Consider the following 20,822-nt stretch of genomic DNA (forward strand, 5'->3'; position numbering starts at 1 on the left):
GACTCTCTCCGTGACCTGCCCTATGCGCACCTAGCCTCTGCACACCGAACTTCATCCCGGGGATTTGGGAGAGCCAGGCCAGGACGTCGCCCCGGGGCTCCCTGAGCTGACGGGTGGGAGCAGGCAGCCTGTTCTTACAGCTCCCTCATCAACTTCCTGCGTCTGGAAGACGGGGGAGGAGGCCCTGCGTATCCTGCCAGAGGGTGTCCCGGCCAGCACACCCACTGCCCATTATGAGCACAGCTCCTCTCAGGGTCAATGTGACTCACAAGTCCACGTCATGTAAGACCTGCACAGAGGGGCTGCAGCGCTGTACACACGAGAGGACGCAGGGGCCCGAAAACCACTCTGCCCGAGGGGGGTTCGGGGTCCAGAGGGGCCACGAGCCGGCTGGGTGGCCACAGCGGCTCAGCCTCCTCTGCAGCTCACTCGTGGACATGGGAAACGGGACTAGAATGATCTCAAAGGTCCCTTCTGAGGGTCAGATCTTAGGAACGTCTTCAGATTGTGGATCATAGTGGGGGGGGGTGGTCCTGGAGACACGACCTGGCCCAGCGGCCCCCATCAGGTCATGTCAGGCCCACGGAGGACCTGCGGCCCGTCAGTCCGTGCACCGGCAAAGCAGCCCGACCTTTCTGGCTCTAGCTGCAGGCGAGACCGGAACACCTGACCTTGGCCTCCCCTGGCCCTCCATCTCAGGTTTGCCCCGTGTAAGCAAAGGTTCCCAACAGAGACCTTCCACACGGCCTGTGGTGGGTGACACTCAGGCCCACCAAGCCTCGGGCCCCCAGGACACAGTTGGCAGCCCCGAGGCCTCACCCAGGGGCAGGTGCGGAGCCTCTGCCCCCAGAGAGCCCGGCTCCCGGTATCCAGCTACCCTCCCAGGGTGAGCTCAGGGGGTGGGGGGCACTGGTGTGCCTCATGGAGGTTGAGGGGTGGCCGCTGTGGAGAGCGTGGCCTACCTGCTATCTCCTTTTCAAAAAACGGCTGGAGGTCCCGGCCATATCTGGAGTTTTCCGCCACAGCCTCTTTCAGCAGCTGCCCGCAGCAGACTGGAGGGGAGAGCGCCAGGGAGACACCGTTAAATTTTCAATAGGCAGCAGGATGAGAAAAAAGAGAGCCCAGTACTGCCTGCTGGGCAGGAAGAAAAGATCACTGGACAAATATGGAAGGGTTTTCCTGAATGCGGGTGTGTGTCCGGGCAAAGTCAACGGGCCAAAGGGACTGGGGAACGAAGAAGAGGCCGAGGAGGAAGATGCGGGGTAAGAAAGAACCCACTTGGCAAAGGGTGGATTAAGAGTGGACAGAGGGGGGGACAGAACAGAGCCTCGGCGCGCCAGCACCACACTCCAGTGGGGGACACGCCCAGCAGGGGACACGCTGGGCCCTGTGACCGGCCCATGGGCGCTCCTACTCACACCGGGTGTGCGGGGATGGCGGGAAGCCGGGTGCTCTGGTTGTGAGTCCGCATGCCAGGTGACTTGTTGGCACAGACGGACCCCCCTAATGGAGGCAGTGCACTGGCGTGGCCTGGCCGCACTGCTGCGCCCCCGGGAGGTGCGGTCGTGCAGGCGGGGCCTTTGTCGAGAGCCCCAGCGTGGCCCACAGGCAGGGGCTGTCAGTCAGGATGGTATAAGTTCGGCCCACCCTCTCTTGGCCACCAATGCCCTCACCAGCCAACGCTGAAGGTCGAAGCTCTGTTTTCATAGCTGTTGACTGCACACTCTGGCTTCTCTTAACTTTAAAGCCAAACACAACCCTAAAATTAACTGAATGAAGCGAATGTTTAAGACAACGGCCATTGCCAAAGTCTTCGTCCCCAGTAGGGACAGGCTTCCCTGGCCGTGGAGATGACGGCAGTGACCATCCTCCAGCTGGCCCGCAGCTTCGCCAGCTCGGGGACAGCAGCAGCAGCAAAGGCGGGTGGTCACGGAGGCCGCCCCGCATGCCAGGTGCCACACTGGGCACGCTCTGTCCCCCTCAGTCCTCGCCACAGCCTGATGTTCTTCAGATGAGGAAACTGAGACTGGAAGAGAGGATGTCACCTGTCCCTGCTCCCAGCACCAGGGTGCGTGCAGCAGGGTACACACCAGGCTCTGGGGGACATCAAATGCACGCCTGGCTGCCAGTCTGGCCACGATGGAATGACAGACATCATTCCTACCTTCTGCCATGAAGTATATGAGAGCACGCTTTCCAGGGGCCGGGCGACAGCCAGCCAGGCTGCGGTTCTCGAGAGGGGAAACATGGAGTCCCACGTTCACCTGAGGCATCTACCTGTGGTCACTTGTCAAACCGCAGCACAGGAGGGTGGGGACTGAACAGGCAACAGGATGGAACTAGGGGCTCCGTGGATTTTGCAGGAATTTGTGGATCGGGGTCATGGCAGGGGGTGGAGCTATGCAGAGCAAGAGTCCCAGGGACCCGCGTGGGGGCCACGTGCATCTCTGGTCAGAGCGAAGCTGCACACGGCAGGGTGGGACTCCGCACGGCCTGGGAGAGAAGAGCTGCCGGGACGCTGTGCTCTGCGGGCAGATTCCCACAGTGCGGGCAGAGGCTGGCTTTCTAAAGCCAGAGGGTGGGAGAGGCCTTGCTGGACGCCGGACTCTTCCCCGAGGCCCCAGGAAGGCCACACCTTAGCCCCAGAGGGAGTGCACCCTCACCCCACCTCCACAAAGCTACAAGCAAGCCTCAGCCGGATGGAATGGATTCTCCACTCGGCTAACTGCTTGTTAAAATTCGACTCTCTAGAACTCAACATTCTTTTTTTTTAATGTTTTTAAAAAATGATTAATGTTTTTAGACACAGAGAAAGGGAAGGAGAAAGAGAGGGAGAGAAACATCCCTGTGTGGTTGCCTCTCACATGCTCCCTACCAGGGACCCGGCCTGCAACCCAGGCATGTGCCCCGACTGGGAATCGAACCAGCGACCCCTTGGTTCACAGGCTGGCACTCAATCTACTGAGTCACACCAGCCGGGGCTGAACTCAACATTCCCAAAGCAAAGCCACACCCACCAGGCCGAGTAACATGAGAACCACAACGTCCAGCTTGTAATAAACCTACTTGATATGCAGCGACACCACACAGGAAGGCGCGGCCCCTGTGCGGAGAGGAAACAGGCCACAGAGCTGAACTGAGAGACGGCACAGGCACCAGACTGGCCCTCAGTCCCCCGAAGCAGCTGTCACCAATGCACACAGGTCTTGAGGCAAAGGTGTTTAACACGCAGGACCAGGCAGAGGGGTCTCGGCAGAGAACTGGAGACTGCGGAATAACCACGGAAAACCAGACAGGAGCGCCAGAGCTGGAGAGGCCACTGGACCGGCTAGACAGGAAAGCTGACCATGGGCAGTGCTGGGACTGAAGCAGAGGGGGCGGGGCAGGCCTGGGGAGAGAGGGGGAGCCGAGGCCTGAGCAGGACCCTGTGCACCTGGGGTTCCCAAGAGAGGAGGGTTGGGGGAGGGGCAGACAAAAACAACAGAAACCGGAAATTCAAAATCTGGTGAGAAGTATCAGCCCACAAACCCAAGGACCTCCAAGGCCCAGGAGAACAGAACAGACAAGGTGACCCACGCCTGAAATGCACCATCGTCACATTTCTGAAAACTCAGGCCCACGAGAAACTGTGAGAGGCGGCCAGCCGGGGAAAGGACGCTCTCTCCACGGGCAGCCAAGGCGGAGACGCTGAGTCACGTCAGGAGCGATGGCCAGCCACAGGACGCGACGGCACCCTCGAAGGGCTGTCAGACAGTTTCAACACGCAGCAAAACACCTTGGAGAGCAATCGGGAGACGAGAGCGGACAGACTCTGTCGCCTGCAGACGCCCACTGCAGGAAACAGCGGGGGCTCTTCGGGCCGGAAGACGCCCCCTGGTGGAGGCCCGGACGTGGACGAGGCAGTGAAGGAGGCCAGTGCGCGGGTGGGTGTGAAAGCCTCTCCCCCCATTTCCTGACGTAAGGGAACAGGCTATGGAAAGTGAAAACAATTACAGGGGGCGCAGAGCGCATGATGTATGGAGAGGGGACGCGTGTGACGAGGGCTGTGCCGCACGTGGAGAGCTGCAGCGTCAGCTCTCTGAACCCGCAGGAGCGACTGCGACGAGGACAGGGAGCGTCCCGGGCCCCAGAGCCACCGCTCACTCGAGGGACGGGGTGTGGCGGAGAGACAAGACCCAGGAGGCAACAGAGGAAAGAAGACAGACTGCGGAAGGGATGCGCGGTTCACCCAGAGGTTGGCAGGAAAGGGGGACAAAGAACGAATGACACAGATAGAGGACAAAAAGCCAGGACAGCAGACTTGACCCCCCGCCCCCGCCCGCCCATCTTTAAATGGAAACGGACTAGACAGAAAGGCAGGAAAAACGTCAGAATGGATTATTTATTTAGTTATTTTAAAATTGTTTTTAGTTCATTGATTTGAGAGAAGGGGGAAAGAGAGGGAGAGACTGACTTGTTGCTCCACTTGCCGATGCATTCACTGGTTGCCTCTTCACTGTGCCCTGACCGGGGATCAAACCCGCAGCCTTGGAGTATTGGGACGATGCGCTAAACAGCAGAGCTACCCAGCCAGGGCCAAAATGGATTTTTTAAAAACCAAGACCAACTCTGTGTTGTCTACCAGACATATTTAAAATATCAGACATAGTCCTGGCCAGTGTGGCTCAGCTGGCTGGAGAGTTGTCCCATAAGCCAAAAGGTCTCAGGTTTGATTCCTGGTCAGGGCATATGCCTGAGTTATGGGTGTGGTCCTCAGTCTCCCCAACTGGCAACAGGGTGAGGGGCAACTGATCGATATTTCTCTCCCTCCCTTTCCATCCCTCTAAGCATGTTCTTGGGTGAGAATAAAAAATCAAAATGCTGTCCTGGCTGGTGTAGCTTAGTGGATTGAGGGCAGGCCTGTGAACCAAGGGTTGCCAGTTCAATTCCCAGTCAGGGCACATGCCTGGGTTGCAGGCCAGGTCCCCAGTAGGGGGCGCACGAGAGGCAACCACACATTGATGTTTCTCTCCTTCCCTTCCTCGCTCTAAAAATAAATTAAAATATTTAAAAAGAAAAATCTAGCCTGTTAATACCCTTTTCCCATGATTGATGCATGAAAAACAACTTAACTTAAAAAATATTTTCCTCAGATGATTGTCTAACCCCTACTCCTTATACCTGAAACTAATACTAAATAACGTTCAGTGTACACTGTAATTGAAAAATAACGTTTAAAAAAAGTCTTTCTGCCCTGGCTGGTGCGGCTCAGCGGATTGAGTGCCAGCCTGCAAAACCAAAGAGTCGCTGGTTCCATTCCCAGTCAGGGCACATGCCTGGGTTGTGGGCCAGGTCCCCAGTGGGGGGCACTCGAGGGGCAACGACACACCAATGTTTCTCTCCCTTGCTTTCTCCCTCCCTTCCCCTCTCCCTAAAAATAAATAAATAAAATCTTTACAACTAAAAAAGAAAAGAAGCCACTCTTGAACCAGGGTGCCCGCGTAAATGAAGCAGGACACGGTGGCACATGTTGCGTGTAGCCGGGCGCCGCAGGTGCGCTGCTCAGACCCTCCCGCCATGCGCAGCGCAGGACCCTCTGCCCCCGCAGGTGCGGCGCAGCAAAGAGGCCCTCCTGTTCCGGAGCCAGGATCCAGCCTGCGGATCCTCTGCAGGGGGGAGTCAGAAGGAGAAATGATCTGAATAGCGGTTTTTCAAAGACCACTGATGTCAGCAAAAGCATTTTTAACCCTAAAGTGGCCAGGCTACTTTCCAAACTAATCAAACCAGAAAACTATTGTTGAGAAATGTTAGTAAGATACAAATGTTACTATTACTTGCCTTTCTCTGCACTGGTCAGAATCACTGCTCAGTTCTCTATCTCCATTTTGTGGGTATGATTTTTGTCGTTAATTCCTAGCTTGTAGGAGACCTAAGCGGAAGGCGCTCTCATTCAGAGCCTGGCCCTCTGGGTGGTATGTTACGTATTTGTGTGTGCGCACGTAGAGATTGGTGTGGTGTGTATGTGACTTGGGATCTGCACATTTATCTGTGTGGGGACACAGGTCTCATGTTTGCTTCATAAATGAAGTGGGGGCCATTTAGGCTGGTGCAACATTTGGGGGACAGTGCCCTGACTGCTCCCTGCCCCCACCACACTGCATGTCTGCCTCCTTCTGAGCCCTTTGACGCCCTAAAGACGAGCTGGCGGCCATGACCGCCTGGGACCACGCCAGGCAAGTCCTGGAGAACTGATTTCATATGTGCTCTGCTCCTGGTTAAATATTTATTGACACTGTGCTGAGTGAGAAGTCTTCCTCTGGCTCAGAAATGGCCTGCCTGTCAGCACGCTGACCCAGGCTGGGGAGCCACACACGACGGTACAGCAGCCCACGCTACGCGGGAGCCGGCCGGGCAGCCGGCCACACCGCTGGGGCAGGGTGCAGAGCACCGTGCCACAGAGGACATGAGGCCCAATGACCAGAGACCGTTCTGGGCTGCGCACATTGTTTCATTGGTTCATGTTCTGATGGCATTATTCTCAGGGAAGAAAAACCGTTATCCCTGCAAAGACCGACGCACCGAAGATTGTTCAGAGCAGAGACCAAGAAAGAGAAGTGACCCTGGCCTCCTCCTGGCCACCCGTCAGCAGGAGGGCCTGGGAGGTGGGCACGGGGCAGCCCCAAGAGCAGGGCGGGGCCGGCACTCACCATTAACAAGGCCGTACTTCTGGGCCAGGAGCGCAGCCTGCAGACTTTTCCCGCTGCCCACGGACCCGCAGAGCAGTACCCTTGGGGTGAAGGGGGCGTTGGAGCGATGGCTGGTTTGGACATAGGTCAGAGCTGAAAGAGGGCGTACGGATAATGAATGCCGGTGCTAGAGAGACAGAACTGCCCCACACTGTCCGTGGGCTCCCTTCTCAGCAGAATTATCCCTCTCCTCCACTACGGCTCCAGGGAAACCCTCCTGCCTCTGCCGAGCAGGGCGAAGCAGCGGGGGAAAGGACCAGGCTTCAGGCCTGGCACCAAGTGGGGAGGGGACAAGGAGCTTCCCTCCCGGTGGAAGGGCGGCTGGTCCTAGGACACAAGATGTGCGCCACTGGGTCGGGATGCTTCCCAGCCGAGTCGGGGCTGAGCCTCTAGCCTGAGCCAGGACCAGGCCCGTCTCCCAGTGGCAGACAGCCTTTGATAACCGCGTCAGGCCACGCGGGGGCCCAGCACACGGGGACTTCTACAGGACTTGGGGACTGGTGGGGACTAATTTGCAGCCACGTTCTAGTGACACCAACTTTGTTGTGAGTCCCCAAAGGAGCAGCCATCAGCCAGGCCCTGGGAGAGGGCGGCACGGTGGCCTGGCGTGTGATGAAGAAAGAAGTGGGGACAACGGGGCGCATCTCCGACTCGGAGGCCATCACACAGAGCAGGACCTGGGACACCAACAGCTACTGGACATCAAAGCAGGCCACCTGCCACCGGAGCGTGGAGCAAGCAGGAGGTGGGAGAGCAGGCGGGGGAGGCTGGGGTGGGGCTGTGCAGGCACCCAACAGGGGGCCGCCTTGCAGCTTAGGTCAAGGCTGAGGCTGTGCCCCAGGTGCCGTGTCAACACAGGTCTCCCTACCCACCCCGCCTCCTGCCAGGGACCCAGAGCACCTAGCACCAAGGTCAGCCATGGGTGGCCCCGGACACCTTCACACCTTCAGGTGGGCTCTGCCCTGAGCAAGGGGCAGGGCGAGCACGCTGCCTGCAGGAACCCAGCCACCCTGACCCAGCACCAGGTGCGGCAGGGCCGGCCAGCCTCGCACTCTCCACGTTTGGGACCATCCGGTTCCTGGCTGTGGGGCTTGTCCTGTGCACCCGCCCCTCCAGGCGCCAGCAGCACCTCCCAGGTGTGACAGCTGCAACGTCTCCAGACCTTGCCAGATGCCCCTGCTGGGCGGTGGGGGGTGGGGGGGAGAACAAACCCGAGGGCCAGGAGAACGTGCTCATCGTGCAGACCTGGACCTCTCGGCTCTTCGTGGGTTTTTTCAGTTGGCAGGGTCACGAGAGACACCATGAGTCCCCTCGCTCTGGAGCGAAAGGCACAGGAAGGCGGGCCGACTGTGCCAGGCTGCACAGGACCTTGTCACCATCGCCACTGGCATGTGGCGACTGCCGAGCCGAACACTCTGCATGTTCACTCTGACTCGCTCAGCCCGCAGTCCCAGGGGGCAGAATTACTCCTGTCCCCACTGATGGAGGGGTGGCGGGGCGGGGACCGCTCTCCCCACCCACAGGCATGGGTAACCTCCACCAGTGGGCACAACCGGAGAAAGCGGTCCAGCCCAGGTCTGTTCTCAGAGCTTCCGGGTCAGCACATCCGAGGAGAGCAAATGCTGCAGGCAATGCAGCCTGCCTACAAACGATGCTTAATTCACAGTCAATGACCAAGTTCATTAGACGTAATGGTCCCCCAGACAGTCCCAACCTCTAATTGCTCTTTTTTCAGAAATATGTGGTTGCTGGATGCACTGCAGAGAGAGTAACAAAGCAACAGAGAATTTTGCATTCCAATTTTCTATTTCTCTCTCTGCATTATTAATTAGTAATAATTAATACATTCAGACACTTGCATTTTTATTTACAGTTCCAGGCACGAGCTCTTTACGGAGGATCGCGTGAACTTCTGAATTTAATTAAATAACTTGGAAGCAATTACTGTGTACATTCGGAATCGCGGCACAAGATAAACACTGTTTATCTTCAGAGAACGGTGTTTGCTGCTGAAGGCCCTTCTAAGAGGCAAAACCTCGGGAACATCATAAGCCACCCTTCTGCACACCCGTGGCAGTGGCTGACCCACGGAGAGCCCTTGGGCAGGTGGGGCCAGCGGCGGGGCCACCCCAGGGCGCTTGGAACCACCTCCCCACCGGGCAAAGTTCCGGTGCAGGAGGGAGTTGAGCAAGCACGTGCAACAGCCGTGGAAGCAGTCAAGCGCCTGAGGTGCCTGGTGGCTTTTTTACTGTGTCACTGGCCTGTCACAGCACAGAAGGGACGCCTGGCCTTGCAGACACCTGAGGCTTGGCACGACTTTCAAAACCCTCCTTCGACAGCTGTGGGCCGGGTTCCCCTAACTCTCTCTGGCCTGCAGACAGGGGCCGAGTCACAACGAGAGCGAGAACGGCTGGCATGCACTGAGCCGACCCCGGCGGGGACGAGGCTGACAGAGACCCGTCAGGGCCCCTGTCATCGTCCCCAGGCTGGCAGGGAGGCGGGCCGTGGGTGGGTTCCATGTTAGGGTTGGCAAAACTGAGGCTCTGCAGGGTGAAGAGAGTTGCCCGAGACAGCAGGGGGCGCACGTGGTGTGAACACAGGCCCCACCGTCCCCACCACGCCCACGTCAGCAGTGTGTTAAGTGGCTGGGACACCTGCGCTGTGCTGTGGCTTTTTGGTCTTCGCAGTGGTGGTGGGATCTGGTTGCTGTATTTTCAGTTTTTGTAGAATTTCCCTCCCGTCTCCCTCACGCTGACGGAAACGGTGCTGCCGGCTCTCCTGTCGAGGCCCTCGCCACCCTCGCCCCGCCCCCACGGTCAAATCTGCCAACCACACAGAATGTACAAGGTCAGCCCAGGGGCTCCAAGCGGGGTGCGCCCAGAGACCTCCCCCTTGGGGACGCTGGGCACCACCAGGTTAAGTGACCGTGGGACACGGAAGGTCGGGGTGCAGGGGAGCCCACCCCCCACCCGAGCTCACCCTGGTAGAAGACGTCCACACAGGGCTGGTCGGCACTGATGACCTTCAGGACTTTGGGGAACGAGGGGAGGACCCTGACGATATTCCTGTGATACTCCAGCAGTTTCTGCGCCGTCTCCAGCTCCGAGATGCCTGGGGGCTCCACTAGGCGGCCCTGGACCTCAGACGCAGGGGGCCAGTCAAAGGTGGTGTGATAAATCTCTGCCAGGACAGGAGGACACGGCACTGAGGACGCCGCTGCACGTGGGGGGGGTGGAGTGGGGTGCAGTGCGGTGGGGGCGGGGGTGCCTACCTCCAGTTAGAGGATCCACTCTCTTCCCCAAGTTCCTCTCAATCAGGACCATGTCTGGGGCACTCAGTACAACTGGGCAGGGAAACAAAGAAGGAAAACGAGGTGTGTTGGGCAGCGGGTCCCAGACATTTGAATCACAAGGACCAGTAACTAGCCTTGTGGGTCTGATATTGTGGAATGACATTAACACCCCCTCAAGAGGCGTCCTCAGCACCAAACACCACGGACGTGACCTCAGGGCTGGGGACGGCGCGCACCCCGCCCGTCTGACTGCTGAGGGTCTCACCGACACAAATGACACTCTGAGGCCCTGGCCCGGCAGCCCCATTGGTCAGAGTGCCGTCCCGACACACCAAGGCTGCAGGTTCCACCCCCGGCCAGGGCACACCCCAAAGCCAACCCACAAATGCACCAGTGAGTGGGGCAAGGAATAAATCGACATTCCTCTCTCTCTCTCCCTCTCCTTCCCTCCCTCCCTCCCTAAAACCAATCAGTAAGTAACTTTAAATGACACCATGAGGGACAACTCTGTGCACATACCTTGGCCACATTTTAGACTGTTTCCTAAAGAGAGCTTCAGAGGCAGGACTCCTGGGACAAGGAGCCACTGGACTCAAAACCAAAGCCCACACTGTGAGGGACGAGCCCATTTAGGTTCTTAAAAAGCCCAACAGTGCCGCCCCTCCCCCCTTGGGCGGTGCCTGGATGGCAGCTTGGGTGCCCGCCCCCCGGGGGCCACTCACTGACGTGTCTGGGGATGATCCCGCGGGTCTGGATCATCAGCGCCTGCTCCCGGGTCTCGGGGATGCCGTCCAGGATCCAGCCCTGGGCAGAGGGTTGGAGAGGTGCAGTCTGGTCTGTTTGTAGGGTTTTGGGGGATTAATAAAGGGATCGAATACTTTCACAGGAAGACTGGAACTTTTAAGACAAAAGAAAACAAAAGCTTCTGGCGGGCGCCCGCACGAGCACCTCCATGAGGACAGCTCTGCCCATGTTTCGGTTTATTTCCTAAAGAAGTTCCTCGGATACGGGGCCCTGGACCAGGAGCCACCAGGTCAAAACCAAACCCCACTCTGCTGAAGAACAAGCCCCAGAGGCGGCACCGAGAGACCTGCGTTCAAGTTCCTGCCCTGCAGCGAACTCGCTACAGGGCTGAGCTCCCTCTGGGAATAGCTCGGGATTTGGTTTAGAAGGTTCATTTTCATCCACTCCAAGTGCGACTGTGACAATAAGGCGCAGTCACTGCACGCTCCTCGGAAAACACTGAGGAGCCAAGACAAGGACCCACGCTGCTGGTAACACCGTGGAGCCCACCCAGCCGCTGCTCGCCTCGGCATGTCTGCTCCCGGCTTCGCACGGAACACGCTGCTTGTGGTCTGGGCTTTGTTTTGTCGAGGAAAGAAAAACCTTCCAGGAACGTTCCCACGTCACGAAACGTCCCTCCCTGGGGTTCCTGCCGCTGCCTGGCACTGTGTGGCTCACGCTGCCAACAAGAATGAAGCCACAGGGGCGCGCGGTTAGTTTTGGTCCAATTTTTCACTGTCCTACATAAAACACGCTGGACATACACCTCAGTGCTCGTGGAAGCGCCCCCAGGTCACAGCCGAACCGCGGGCGGTTTGCGGCCTGACAGCCCAGCTCCCTGCCTGTGCCCACAGCCGGCCGAGCCCGAGGGGACGTCTGTCCAGCCAGCTGGGGCCTGGCCCGGCCACCTTCACTTACACACCTTTTACCGCTGATGAGGTTCTGCCTTGCTTCCACGTGTTTATTGGCTATTCACCTTTTTTCTTCTCCACAAATGTGTACCGTGCTCTCTGTGCACTCTCCCCTTGGGGGTTCATCCTTTTATTTATTTACAAGAGCTCTTTACGTATTAAAAACATCAACCTACTTTGGCAAACACTACCACAGGCCCTTAGAGGCAAACAACGTTGCTAACGTCTTCCGCTGTTCGTCTTGGGCTGTTTAATCTTGCATGTGGTGCTGTTTGTGCAGGCGTGTCTCTGGCCAGGTCAATCAGCATCCTTTTCTTGACAGTCTGGTGCTTCGCGGGTGTGGCAGAAAAGCGTTGGGCACCACAAACGCTGATAGACATTCACTTGCATTTAAGTTGCGTTCTCTTACAGGTTCGGTCTTTTTGTGTAAATATTTGATGGAGCCACATTTTAGCGTGACAACGGTGTGCAGCTGGGGTCTGACAGGTCTCCTCAGGTCTCACCGACTATCCGGACCCGGTCTATGCGACAGCTCGTCCACCGCCCGGCGTCACCCGTGTCCCAGTCTGGGTGCTGGCACGATGCTGGCTCGGGCCTCTTTGTGCCCCTGGACACCAGCATCGTCCTCACCCCATTAAAACCGCTGTTGTTTCATAATTTATTGTTATATCTAGCAGACCCTATTCCCTTTTCTTTATCTTTTTCTTTTAAACTGTTCTTCCAGGTACACAACAAAAACACTGTCAAGTTCCAAAATAGAAACTGCACCTGGATTTTGTATTGACAGTCAGCGTACAGATTAATTTAACAAGAACTGACACCTTTGCAACATCTAGTCGACACGTTGGCTCCCACTTGCTTGAGCTGTGTTTTATGTCCCTCGGCACCGCTCACATCAAACCGCTTCCGAGCCTTCCCGAGTCCCAGGAGGCGAGTCCCACACACGCACAACAGAAGGCTCTCAGCCCGACGCCCGGAAACGGCAGGTAAAGCCCCGAAGAGCAGCACAAAACCACCAAGCGCTTCGGGTCTCCGTCCCGCAGTGGGGGACGGGGTCAGGCGTTGGCTCTGACACTGCCTCTTGGAAGGGAGCCCCCGCTTGTCAAAGACCCCTCCCCACCGGTCATCAGGGGAACGTGGCTGCTGAGGTCAGAGGGTGGACGGACAGGCAAGCTCAGACACACGGCCACCTGACCCACAGAACGCCGTGCGCACAGGGCGAGCCCTGTCTCTCCTGAAAATAACACACAGGAGCCTGCATTCCTTCAACAGGAAAATATTTAGGTTCCAACAGCCTCAAGTGACAGGGTTTGTTTTTTTTAGGCTAAACAAATTTACACAGCCAAGAGTTTTGAGAAAATCAGGCACGCTATCATTAATTTCTTAAATTATGCAGGAAAACACGCAGTCATGGAACCCTGGGTTTCTAACCTAACCAAGCAAAAGTGCAAGAAAAAATCCAGTAACAGCCGTTTGCTCCCTCAAGTCCTTGTTATTGCAGCTGGCGCTAGGCCGCAGCCCCAAGAAAGACCCCCGTCCACAGACGCAGGCGCAGCCGCAGGCACCGAGGCGGGCATCTGGGACCCCACACACTTCGGACGATATGCTCAGGCTCCTTAACTTCGCTGCACTCAGCCCTGAGTTTTTCTTGATTTGGTGGGGAGGGCTCGGCAGCCCACCGACTGCTTCTCCCAAAACAAGGGCTGGCGACTGTGTTTCCAGCCCCCGTTTGAAGCTGAGAGCAGGCGGGAACTCCATCCCCACCAGCGGAGACGGGCCTCCATGGTGGGCGCCACGCTGCGGAGGCCTCATTCGCATCTCACCCATACATGGGCAGCCTATTCCAGCATGTGGTCCAAAGCTTTTAGGGCTGTTCAGGGGAACAGCCCTCGCCACCGACGGCTCACTGGAGAAAGGAGGCTTCCAATTACCCAGGAAAAGTGCAGCAAAATGAGGAGCACCTCCCTAATTAGCCGGGCCCATGCAGCGCACATCTCCGAGCTGGTCTCAGACTCAAGGATGGAGAAGCAGGGGGCTCTGGAGGTATGCGCAGGCTCCGCCCTCCCCCCCCCACCCCTGAACTCTCCAGGCTGCTCTTACAGACCCAGAGGGATGGTACCACCCCACGTCCCTGAGGGACCCTGGAGGGCAGCCCCTTGCCCTTGAGGCAGGCAACCCTGGCGACCCTTCTTCCCTGCACCAACCCAAGGGGGCCCCCTGGAAAGCAGGGAGACAGAGACCGAGGCCCCCCGCCCCCCATCGAGGAGCTGCTTGGCGCTCTGAGGTCTTCCCCAAAAGCATCCTGCCTTTGCAGACGGCCCCTGCAACCGCTGGCTGCAAGAGGGACACCACGTTCAAGGGGAGGCCATTGTGGGCCGAGCGCAAGCCCAAGCCTGCAAAGTCTGGCAAGGCGAGAAGTCATAAACGAGTCAGCGGCAGCTGACCACCGCCAGGACGGGCCCCAGGTGGGTCCGCAGTGAGGTCCGTGGGTCTGCCTTCCAGGAGCCACTGGGCGCGGAGGCATCAGTCAGCCCCTAATTGGAATACATTATCCATCTTGCTGACACTTCCGCGAGAGGTCCACCGCGCTCTGGAGCGGCAGCTGTGTTCGGAGCAGGTTAATTGATATTCTGACGCCGGCACTCGCGTCCCCCCGTGGCTTGGTTCTGTTTTATCACACATCAAAGAGGCCGTCTGCTCAGGGCACCCCCCGCGCCAGCACGGAGCCGGAGGTCTGCACAGCTGCCAGGGGGTCGGTATCACAGGAGGGACAAGCGCGGAGCAGATGTCACAGATGAGAAAAAAGGAAAGCGAAGCAGCCGGCTGGCCTGGGGGACTTGGGGAGGCCCAGGAGTGCGCAGCCTGCCGGGCGCGGGCACCCAGCTCCCTGTGAACCCCAGGCTTCCCTGCCTCTTGACCAGAATTCAAGCGCAATCGTAGTTTTACGTGGCAAGACGCTTGCCCTCTGGGTCCTCTGCCTTTGCCATGCTGGCCCCTCGTCTCCGCCCCTCTCCTCCACAGATCAGAGCAGGGCGTTCCCCTGGGTCTTCCTGCAGGAGGCCCCATCCAGCTCCCAGCTCCAGGTGCTGGTGAAGGCTAGGTCCACACAGCCCCTTGGAGGCCATCGGGGGCTTCGGGTTGGGACACAATCAACCAGACGCACTCGGCTCAGAGTCAGGCCCGTCCCAGACGCACCAGGGCCTTTTTCCTGGCAAACAGGGGTGGCTTCCCAACATACGAGAGAAAAAAAGGAGGCGTGTTACCAGCCAGAGAAGAAAGGCAGAAGAAGAGACCAAGTGCAGCACACGGACGTGTCCTCAAGGACGACAGGACGCCCACGGTCGCCCCTCGGGTCCACGGGCATGGGCTGTAGCGCCGCTCGGACCCAGAACCCACAGGTGCTCCAGTCCCTCGTGGAAAATGGTGCATGAGCTCGCCGGCAGCAAGTGTGGCTGCGGGAATGGGGGCCTTTCTCTCTTCTGAGAGAGGCAAGAGGCTGAATCCCCAAGGGGGTGGCTCTGCACCCCTGAGAAGTGGGCGATGCTCTGGGGACACCCTGGGCCGCCCCCCACCCCCCGAGGCACAGCTGTCCCCCTGTCTTCCCCCTGCCCACAGCTGCTGCCTCACCTGGTCACTGTCCTGCTGGCGCTGCCTCAGGGAGTCTGGGTCCCAGCCACCAGAAAGCACACACCCACCCGCATCCCTCTCTCCTCTCAGACAGCCCCTTCCCTGTGGCTCGGGTCCTGGGGGGCCGGGACCCCGTTCCACGTCTTCCTACACCCATTCTTAACCCCACTTCCGGAGGGCGGGCCCCATGCTGTTGCTCCAGGAAAACCGGACCACGCCAGCTGTTGGCAGGGGATGTGGGGAGGCAACACCAGGAAGCCCACGTCTGAATAAGTAAATCAAAGGCATGCCAACGAAACGCAAGTTTGCTCTCGTGTGCTAACCAACACTCTCACCTACAGTTAACACTGTAGGGCGCCAGGATGTTCGTATTTAAAATGGGGTGGTTCGTGTGTCACAGATTATGGCAAAACCCAGCCACTTCCATCTCCACAACTTTCAAGTCCTAGTGGGCTGTCGGCACTGAGCCAGATGGGAAGCCCTGGCCCCCCACTTATCAGCTGGGTGGCCATTTCCTTACCTGCAAAGCAGGAGCCATGCTGACGCTGCCCACAGGAAACGTGCTCAGGTTGGACGGGACGACGCCCAGGAAGGGGTAGCACCGTGTGTAGGGGAGCACAGTGCTGTGGGCGGTCGCAGCCCCTTGTCTCCCTAGCCTGGTGCCCGCCCCACGCTCCCGGGGCTAACAGGGCGTCACCCCGGAGCTCGAGAGGCCACTGCCTTCTGCTGGTGCCCCCGCAGGGCACTCGGCTCTCGGAGCAGCCTCTGCTGTGACCTCTGAGTCAGCGTTGCCAAGGGTGACGGGACCGTGGCACGGTCCTGCCCCATCTCCTGCCCACCTCTGTGGTGCCGCGCTCCCCTGTCCTCCCCCCCCCCCGTTTCCGACCCCCCACCTTTCCGCCCAACAGCACTGAGAGGGTGCGTGAAACACATCACATGATTCTCCCGCCCACGGGAACCTGGGTGCTGCTCGGCTCACAGACGGGCCCACGGCGACCAACCAGCCCTGCAACACACCAACTGGCCGACCGACCGACCATGGCCTCAACAGAGGGTTCCAGAGACACCCACGAGCGAGGGACCCATGAGGGTGCTCACCGGGCTTCACCCTGCACCCAGCCAGGCCCCAGGGCCCCCACCTCACCGTGGTGGACACCAGAGGTTTCTTGAGCAGGCTCCGACCTCCCCTCTGACGCTCAGTCCCAGCCGTGTTTGTAGGAGAGGAGCACACCCCTGAGCCTGGCAGAGGCGGGGGTGACACCCACAAACCCTGAGTCCCTCCTGTCCTCGGATGAGAGCAGGGTAACGAATGGCAGCCTAGCGACGCCGCAAGGGAAGTCAAACGCACAGCTGGTGCCTCCGCACCATGCGCCGGGCCTCGATCCGTCCGCACTGCCATGGTGGGACCCTGCCCCCACTCTAAGGGGAGGGACGCGTCTGCAGCCAAAAATCAAAGGAAGGAAGACTCTAGAAAACTGCCAAGAAAACTCCAAGTCCGCTTCCACAGTCTCTGAGCCGCCCTGTGTCCTCTCTCATCCAGAAGCAACTGAGCGTGTCCACGATGTGAAATAAGATCAAAAGGTTGATCTGAGGACGCGAAGTGTAAGTCTGCATTCGATGTGCAATAAAGGAGCCCCCACACGTTCAGTGGNCTCTGCTGTGACCTCTGAGTCAGCGTTGCCAAGGGTGACGGGACCGTGGCACGGTCCTGCCCCATCTCCTGCCCACCTCTGTGGTGCCGCGCTCCCCTGTCCTCCCCCCCCCCCGTTTCCGACCCCCTACCTTTCCGCCCAACAGCACTGAGAGGGTGCGTGAAACACATCACATGATTCTGCCGCCCACGGGAACCTGGGTGCTGCTCGGCTCACAGAGGGGCCCACGGCGACCAACCAGCCCTGCAACACACCAACTGGCCGACCGACCGACCATGGCCTCAACAGAGGGTTCCAGAGACACCCACGAGTGAGGGACCCATGAGGGTGCTCACCGGGCTTCACCCTGCACCCAGCCAGGCCCCAGGGCCCCCACCTCACTGTGGTGGACACCAGAGGTTTCTTGAGCAGGCTCAGACCTCCCCTCTGACGCTCGGTCCCAGCCGTGTTTGTAGGAGAGGAGCACACCCCTGGGCCTGGCAGAGGCGGGGGTGACACCCGCAGACCCTGCGTCCCTCCTGTCCTCGGATGAGAGCAGGGTAACGAATGGCAGCCTAGCGACGCCGCAAGGGAAGTCAAACGCACAGCTGGTGCCTCCGCACCGTGCGCCGGGCCTCGATCCGTCCGCACTGCCATGGTGGGACCCTGCCCCCACTCTAAGGGGAGGGACGCGTCTGCAGCCAAAAATCAAAGGAAGGAAGACTCTAGAAAACTGCCAAGAAAACTCCAAGTCCGCTTCCACAGTCTCTGAGCCGCCCTGTGTCCTCTCTCATCCAGAAGCAACTGAGCGTGTCCACGATGTGAAATAAGATCAAAAGGTTGATCTGAGGACGCGAAGTGTAAGTCTGCATTCGATGTGCAATAAAGGAGCCCCCACATGTTCAGTGGGGGTTGAGCGGGTGACCCTGCTTCCAGTGTGATCAGACACCTGCCCGACTGGGAATGTGGGGGTGAGGTCCAAGTTCAGCAGCACCGTCCAAGTTTTGCATTGGACGACACGAGGAGTGGGGGCCATGTGGGGCCGGACGTTTTGAACGTGGGCTTCCGGGAGGTCGCTTTCCCTCCAGGTCCTCACTTTGGGTGGACCGGCAGCGGGCTTCTGGTGCTCGGCAGCTCAGCTGTGGCCCCGGGAACCACAGCACCTGCCTGTTTCCTCGCTCCGTTCGTCCCTGACGTGATCCAGAGCAGGCCCCGACGCACAGTAGGTGCCCATAAGCCTTAGTTTTTGAAAACCCATGGACAGTTGTAAGGATTCACTCAGAAAGGGCCTCAGAGCTGGCACGGTGTCCAGCACACCTCATGCATCACGAATGCCAGCTGCCACTCGTGTCTCTGCCTCGATGGACCAGCTCTGTCCCCCGCCTCCACTGTGCTTGGGTTTCGTTCTGGCCTTGCCTGGTCCCCTTCCTGAGCTTCCCTGTAACCAGATCGCTGGCCCAGTGAGCGGTGGGCACGGCACTCATTTTTGAACTTGCTAAAGCAGAGGCCTCTTTACACCCAGTCTCACCAACCACACCTCCCGGGGCCGGGCCGCTGCCAAGCCCTTGGCTTTGTGTGATCCCCTCTGGTCAGGAGGGCGAGGCAGCCTTGCTTCGGGCTGGGCGCTGTGCAGCCTGGAGCCACATGCCCGCCTGAATTACAGGGCACTCTGCGGAGACACACCGCAGTCTAGGCACCTCTCCCCACAGGGCCGCTGCCTCCTCCCTGGCTGCCGCCACAGGCCCAGGGGTTCGGGGAACAGCTCCAACCAGGGCAGGGGACCCAAGCCATCTGCAGACCCATAAATCTCGCTGCTGCTGCCTGGAGGCCTCTGCCTGTCCACGGGGCCAGAACTCCCGCCGCCTGAGAAGCCCTCGCAGTCCGGCCGCACCTTCCCTTCTCCCCCACAGCTGGGCGGCAGGGCAGCCACCCCCAGGACACTCCCACCGTCTCTCTTAGCCCGACACTTGCCCACCCGAGCCAGTCCCGGGGCCACAGCGAGGGCAGGCAGGACTTCATTGCCCCATGACACCGAACGGGAGTCACCGACCACATCTCCAAACTTGGACCCTGTGCCAGGTGCCGTGTGAGGTTCTGGGGGGTTCTGCAGAATGGGACAGACGGGGTCCCCACCCTCACAGGACTCTCATTCCGAATGACAGTTGTGGAACTTCAAGTCAGGAGGAGAAGGTGGGAGGCTGTGACCTCGGGCAGCAGGAACCCAGCCTCCCCTGGGGCTGCTCAGGGTGGTCGGGGCCGCTCTGAAGGAGTGTTGAACCGGGGACGGGGGACTGAAACGCAGCTGTCCAGCTCGGGGAGGGACACCTCCAGCAGTGAAAAGATCATGTACCTACGTCCTCTACTGCTGAGTGACAGTCAGCCCACTCTCAGGGGCGTAACACAACACGTCCGAGGGCCGAGGTCGGAATGCCACTCGCTCTGCTCTGCTCGGGCCCCACAGGGCGGCCGCTGCGGTCGGCGGGCTGCGCTCTCACCTGAGGCCGGACTGAGAAGAGCCCCTTCACGTCCCGCTGGTGCGTGAGAAGGGCTCCGGCTTCTCACTGGCTGGGGCCGCCCTCGGGGCCGCCCCCACCCCTGGCTGCCCCCCATGGGCTTCTCCAAAGTTACAGCCTGCTCCACAGGCTGGCAAGGAGGAGCTCTCTCCCCGGTCTGCTGGGGTGGAGTCCCTCCCCCTCTCTCTAAAGATAAATACATCTTGAAAGAAGAAAAAGAAAAATGCTTCTCTGTGTATCAAATAGTCTTTTTTCAAAAGAGTGCCAACATCAGCCACCTCCAGGGAAGGGACCACGTAGCTGGGGACAGGGGGACAGAGGGACTTGGGGACTTCGGAATTTTGAACCATGTGAATGACTGCAATCAGGAGCTAAATCCCTTCCATTCTGAAGGGAGCCCTCCTGCAGCGACAGGCAACAGGCCCGGGAGAGGTGGGGAGCTGGGTTGGGGGCCCAGGAAAGGAGGGAGCGCTTAGTAATCCAGACAAGCAGGGCCGACCACAAGGACTCAGAATCCCCGCTGTTCCGGCCCTTCCTCCAGAGCCTCCTGCCCGGCTTCTTAGCCCATCCCCCCGCCTCTGCCCTGGACAACTTGCTCTGAAGGACTGGGACTTAAGAACGTGGCTGTCCTGTCCCTAAGAAAGGCCAAGGGGTCCCCAACAGGCAGAGCCCTCCTCCCTCTGAGAGGCCCACGCGAAGTGTGTATTTCTCATTCTCTGATGCATCTGACGGTCACTTCAAAGAAACTCTTCAAAGAGACTGCATTACACCGAGAGGGAAAATCAGCATCAGCGCGGAGCCCCGAAGGGGTACGAACGCACGACTTCTCCCCGAACACCCTCCCCCGCATCTTCTTTGTGCTCTGAACTACCCGTTCCGGTCTCTGTGCAGCTAAATAATAATCATTACCATAGAAATGAATATGCATGTGTGTCACTTTCCTCCGGAAAAGCAAGACAGCCTGTTTACTTTGGAAGAGGCTCCGTCCTGCGTGTGCACAACCAGAGCACAGCACGAGCGGCCTGCTCCAGGCCTGCCTCCGCGGCCAGGGGCGAGGAGGGCTCCCCGCCCCGCAGCTCAGTGGAAACGCACAACAAAGGAAGGGGCGATTTCTTCAGTCTGCAGGTAACCATGGCTCGGCCTTCACTGGCACTGGAACGGTGAGGCCACAGGAAGGGGGACGCCTGCCCGGAGGGACACGGCGAGCGTGGGCAAGATGAGGACAGCGGCCAAAGCCTGGCTCCACGGGCAACTCGGGCTGGGACAGAACGAGGAACCTGGAGCAAGACCCCGCCAGTCTGAGACGCTGCACCCTAAACCGCGGCAACCGCAGCCCCACC

General features: G+C 59.1%; 1 protein-coding gene across 6 annotated transcripts in view; it reads right to left on the reverse strand.

Moving 5' to 3' along the window:
• Nucleotides 1–20,822, reverse strand: part of AK8 (adenylate kinase 8) — a 76,301-nt gene that overhangs the window by 40,736 nt on the left and 14,743 nt on the right. For 3 of the 6 annotated variants that reach the window (XM_037036435.1, XM_037036434.1, XM_037036438.1), the window contains 5 exons: nt 10,740–10,821; nt 9,997–10,068; nt 9,705–9,905; nt 6,687–6,818; nt 963–1,052 (listed from right to left, as the gene is read on the reverse strand). In XM_037036435.1, coding sequence (XP_036892330.1) covers nt 963–1,052; nt 6,687–6,818; nt 9,705–9,905; nt 9,997–10,068; nt 10,740–10,821 — 577 coding nt within the window. Of the gene's footprint in view, nt 1–962; nt 1,053–6,686; nt 6,819–9,704; nt 9,906–9,996; nt 10,069–10,739; nt 10,822–20,822 lie in introns of those variants that run through there. The other 3 variants (XM_037036439.1, XM_037036437.1, XM_037036436.1) reach the window with 3 other exon arrangements.

The sequence above is a fragment of the Sturnira hondurensis genome, unplaced genomic scaffold (genome assembly GCF_014824575.4).
Source record: "Sturnira hondurensis isolate 20B ecotype Veracruz unplaced genomic scaffold, ASM1482457v3 Scaffold0022908, whole genome shotgun sequence".
Taxonomy (NCBI): domain Eukaryota; kingdom Metazoa; phylum Chordata; class Mammalia; order Chiroptera; family Phyllostomidae; genus Sturnira; species Sturnira hondurensis.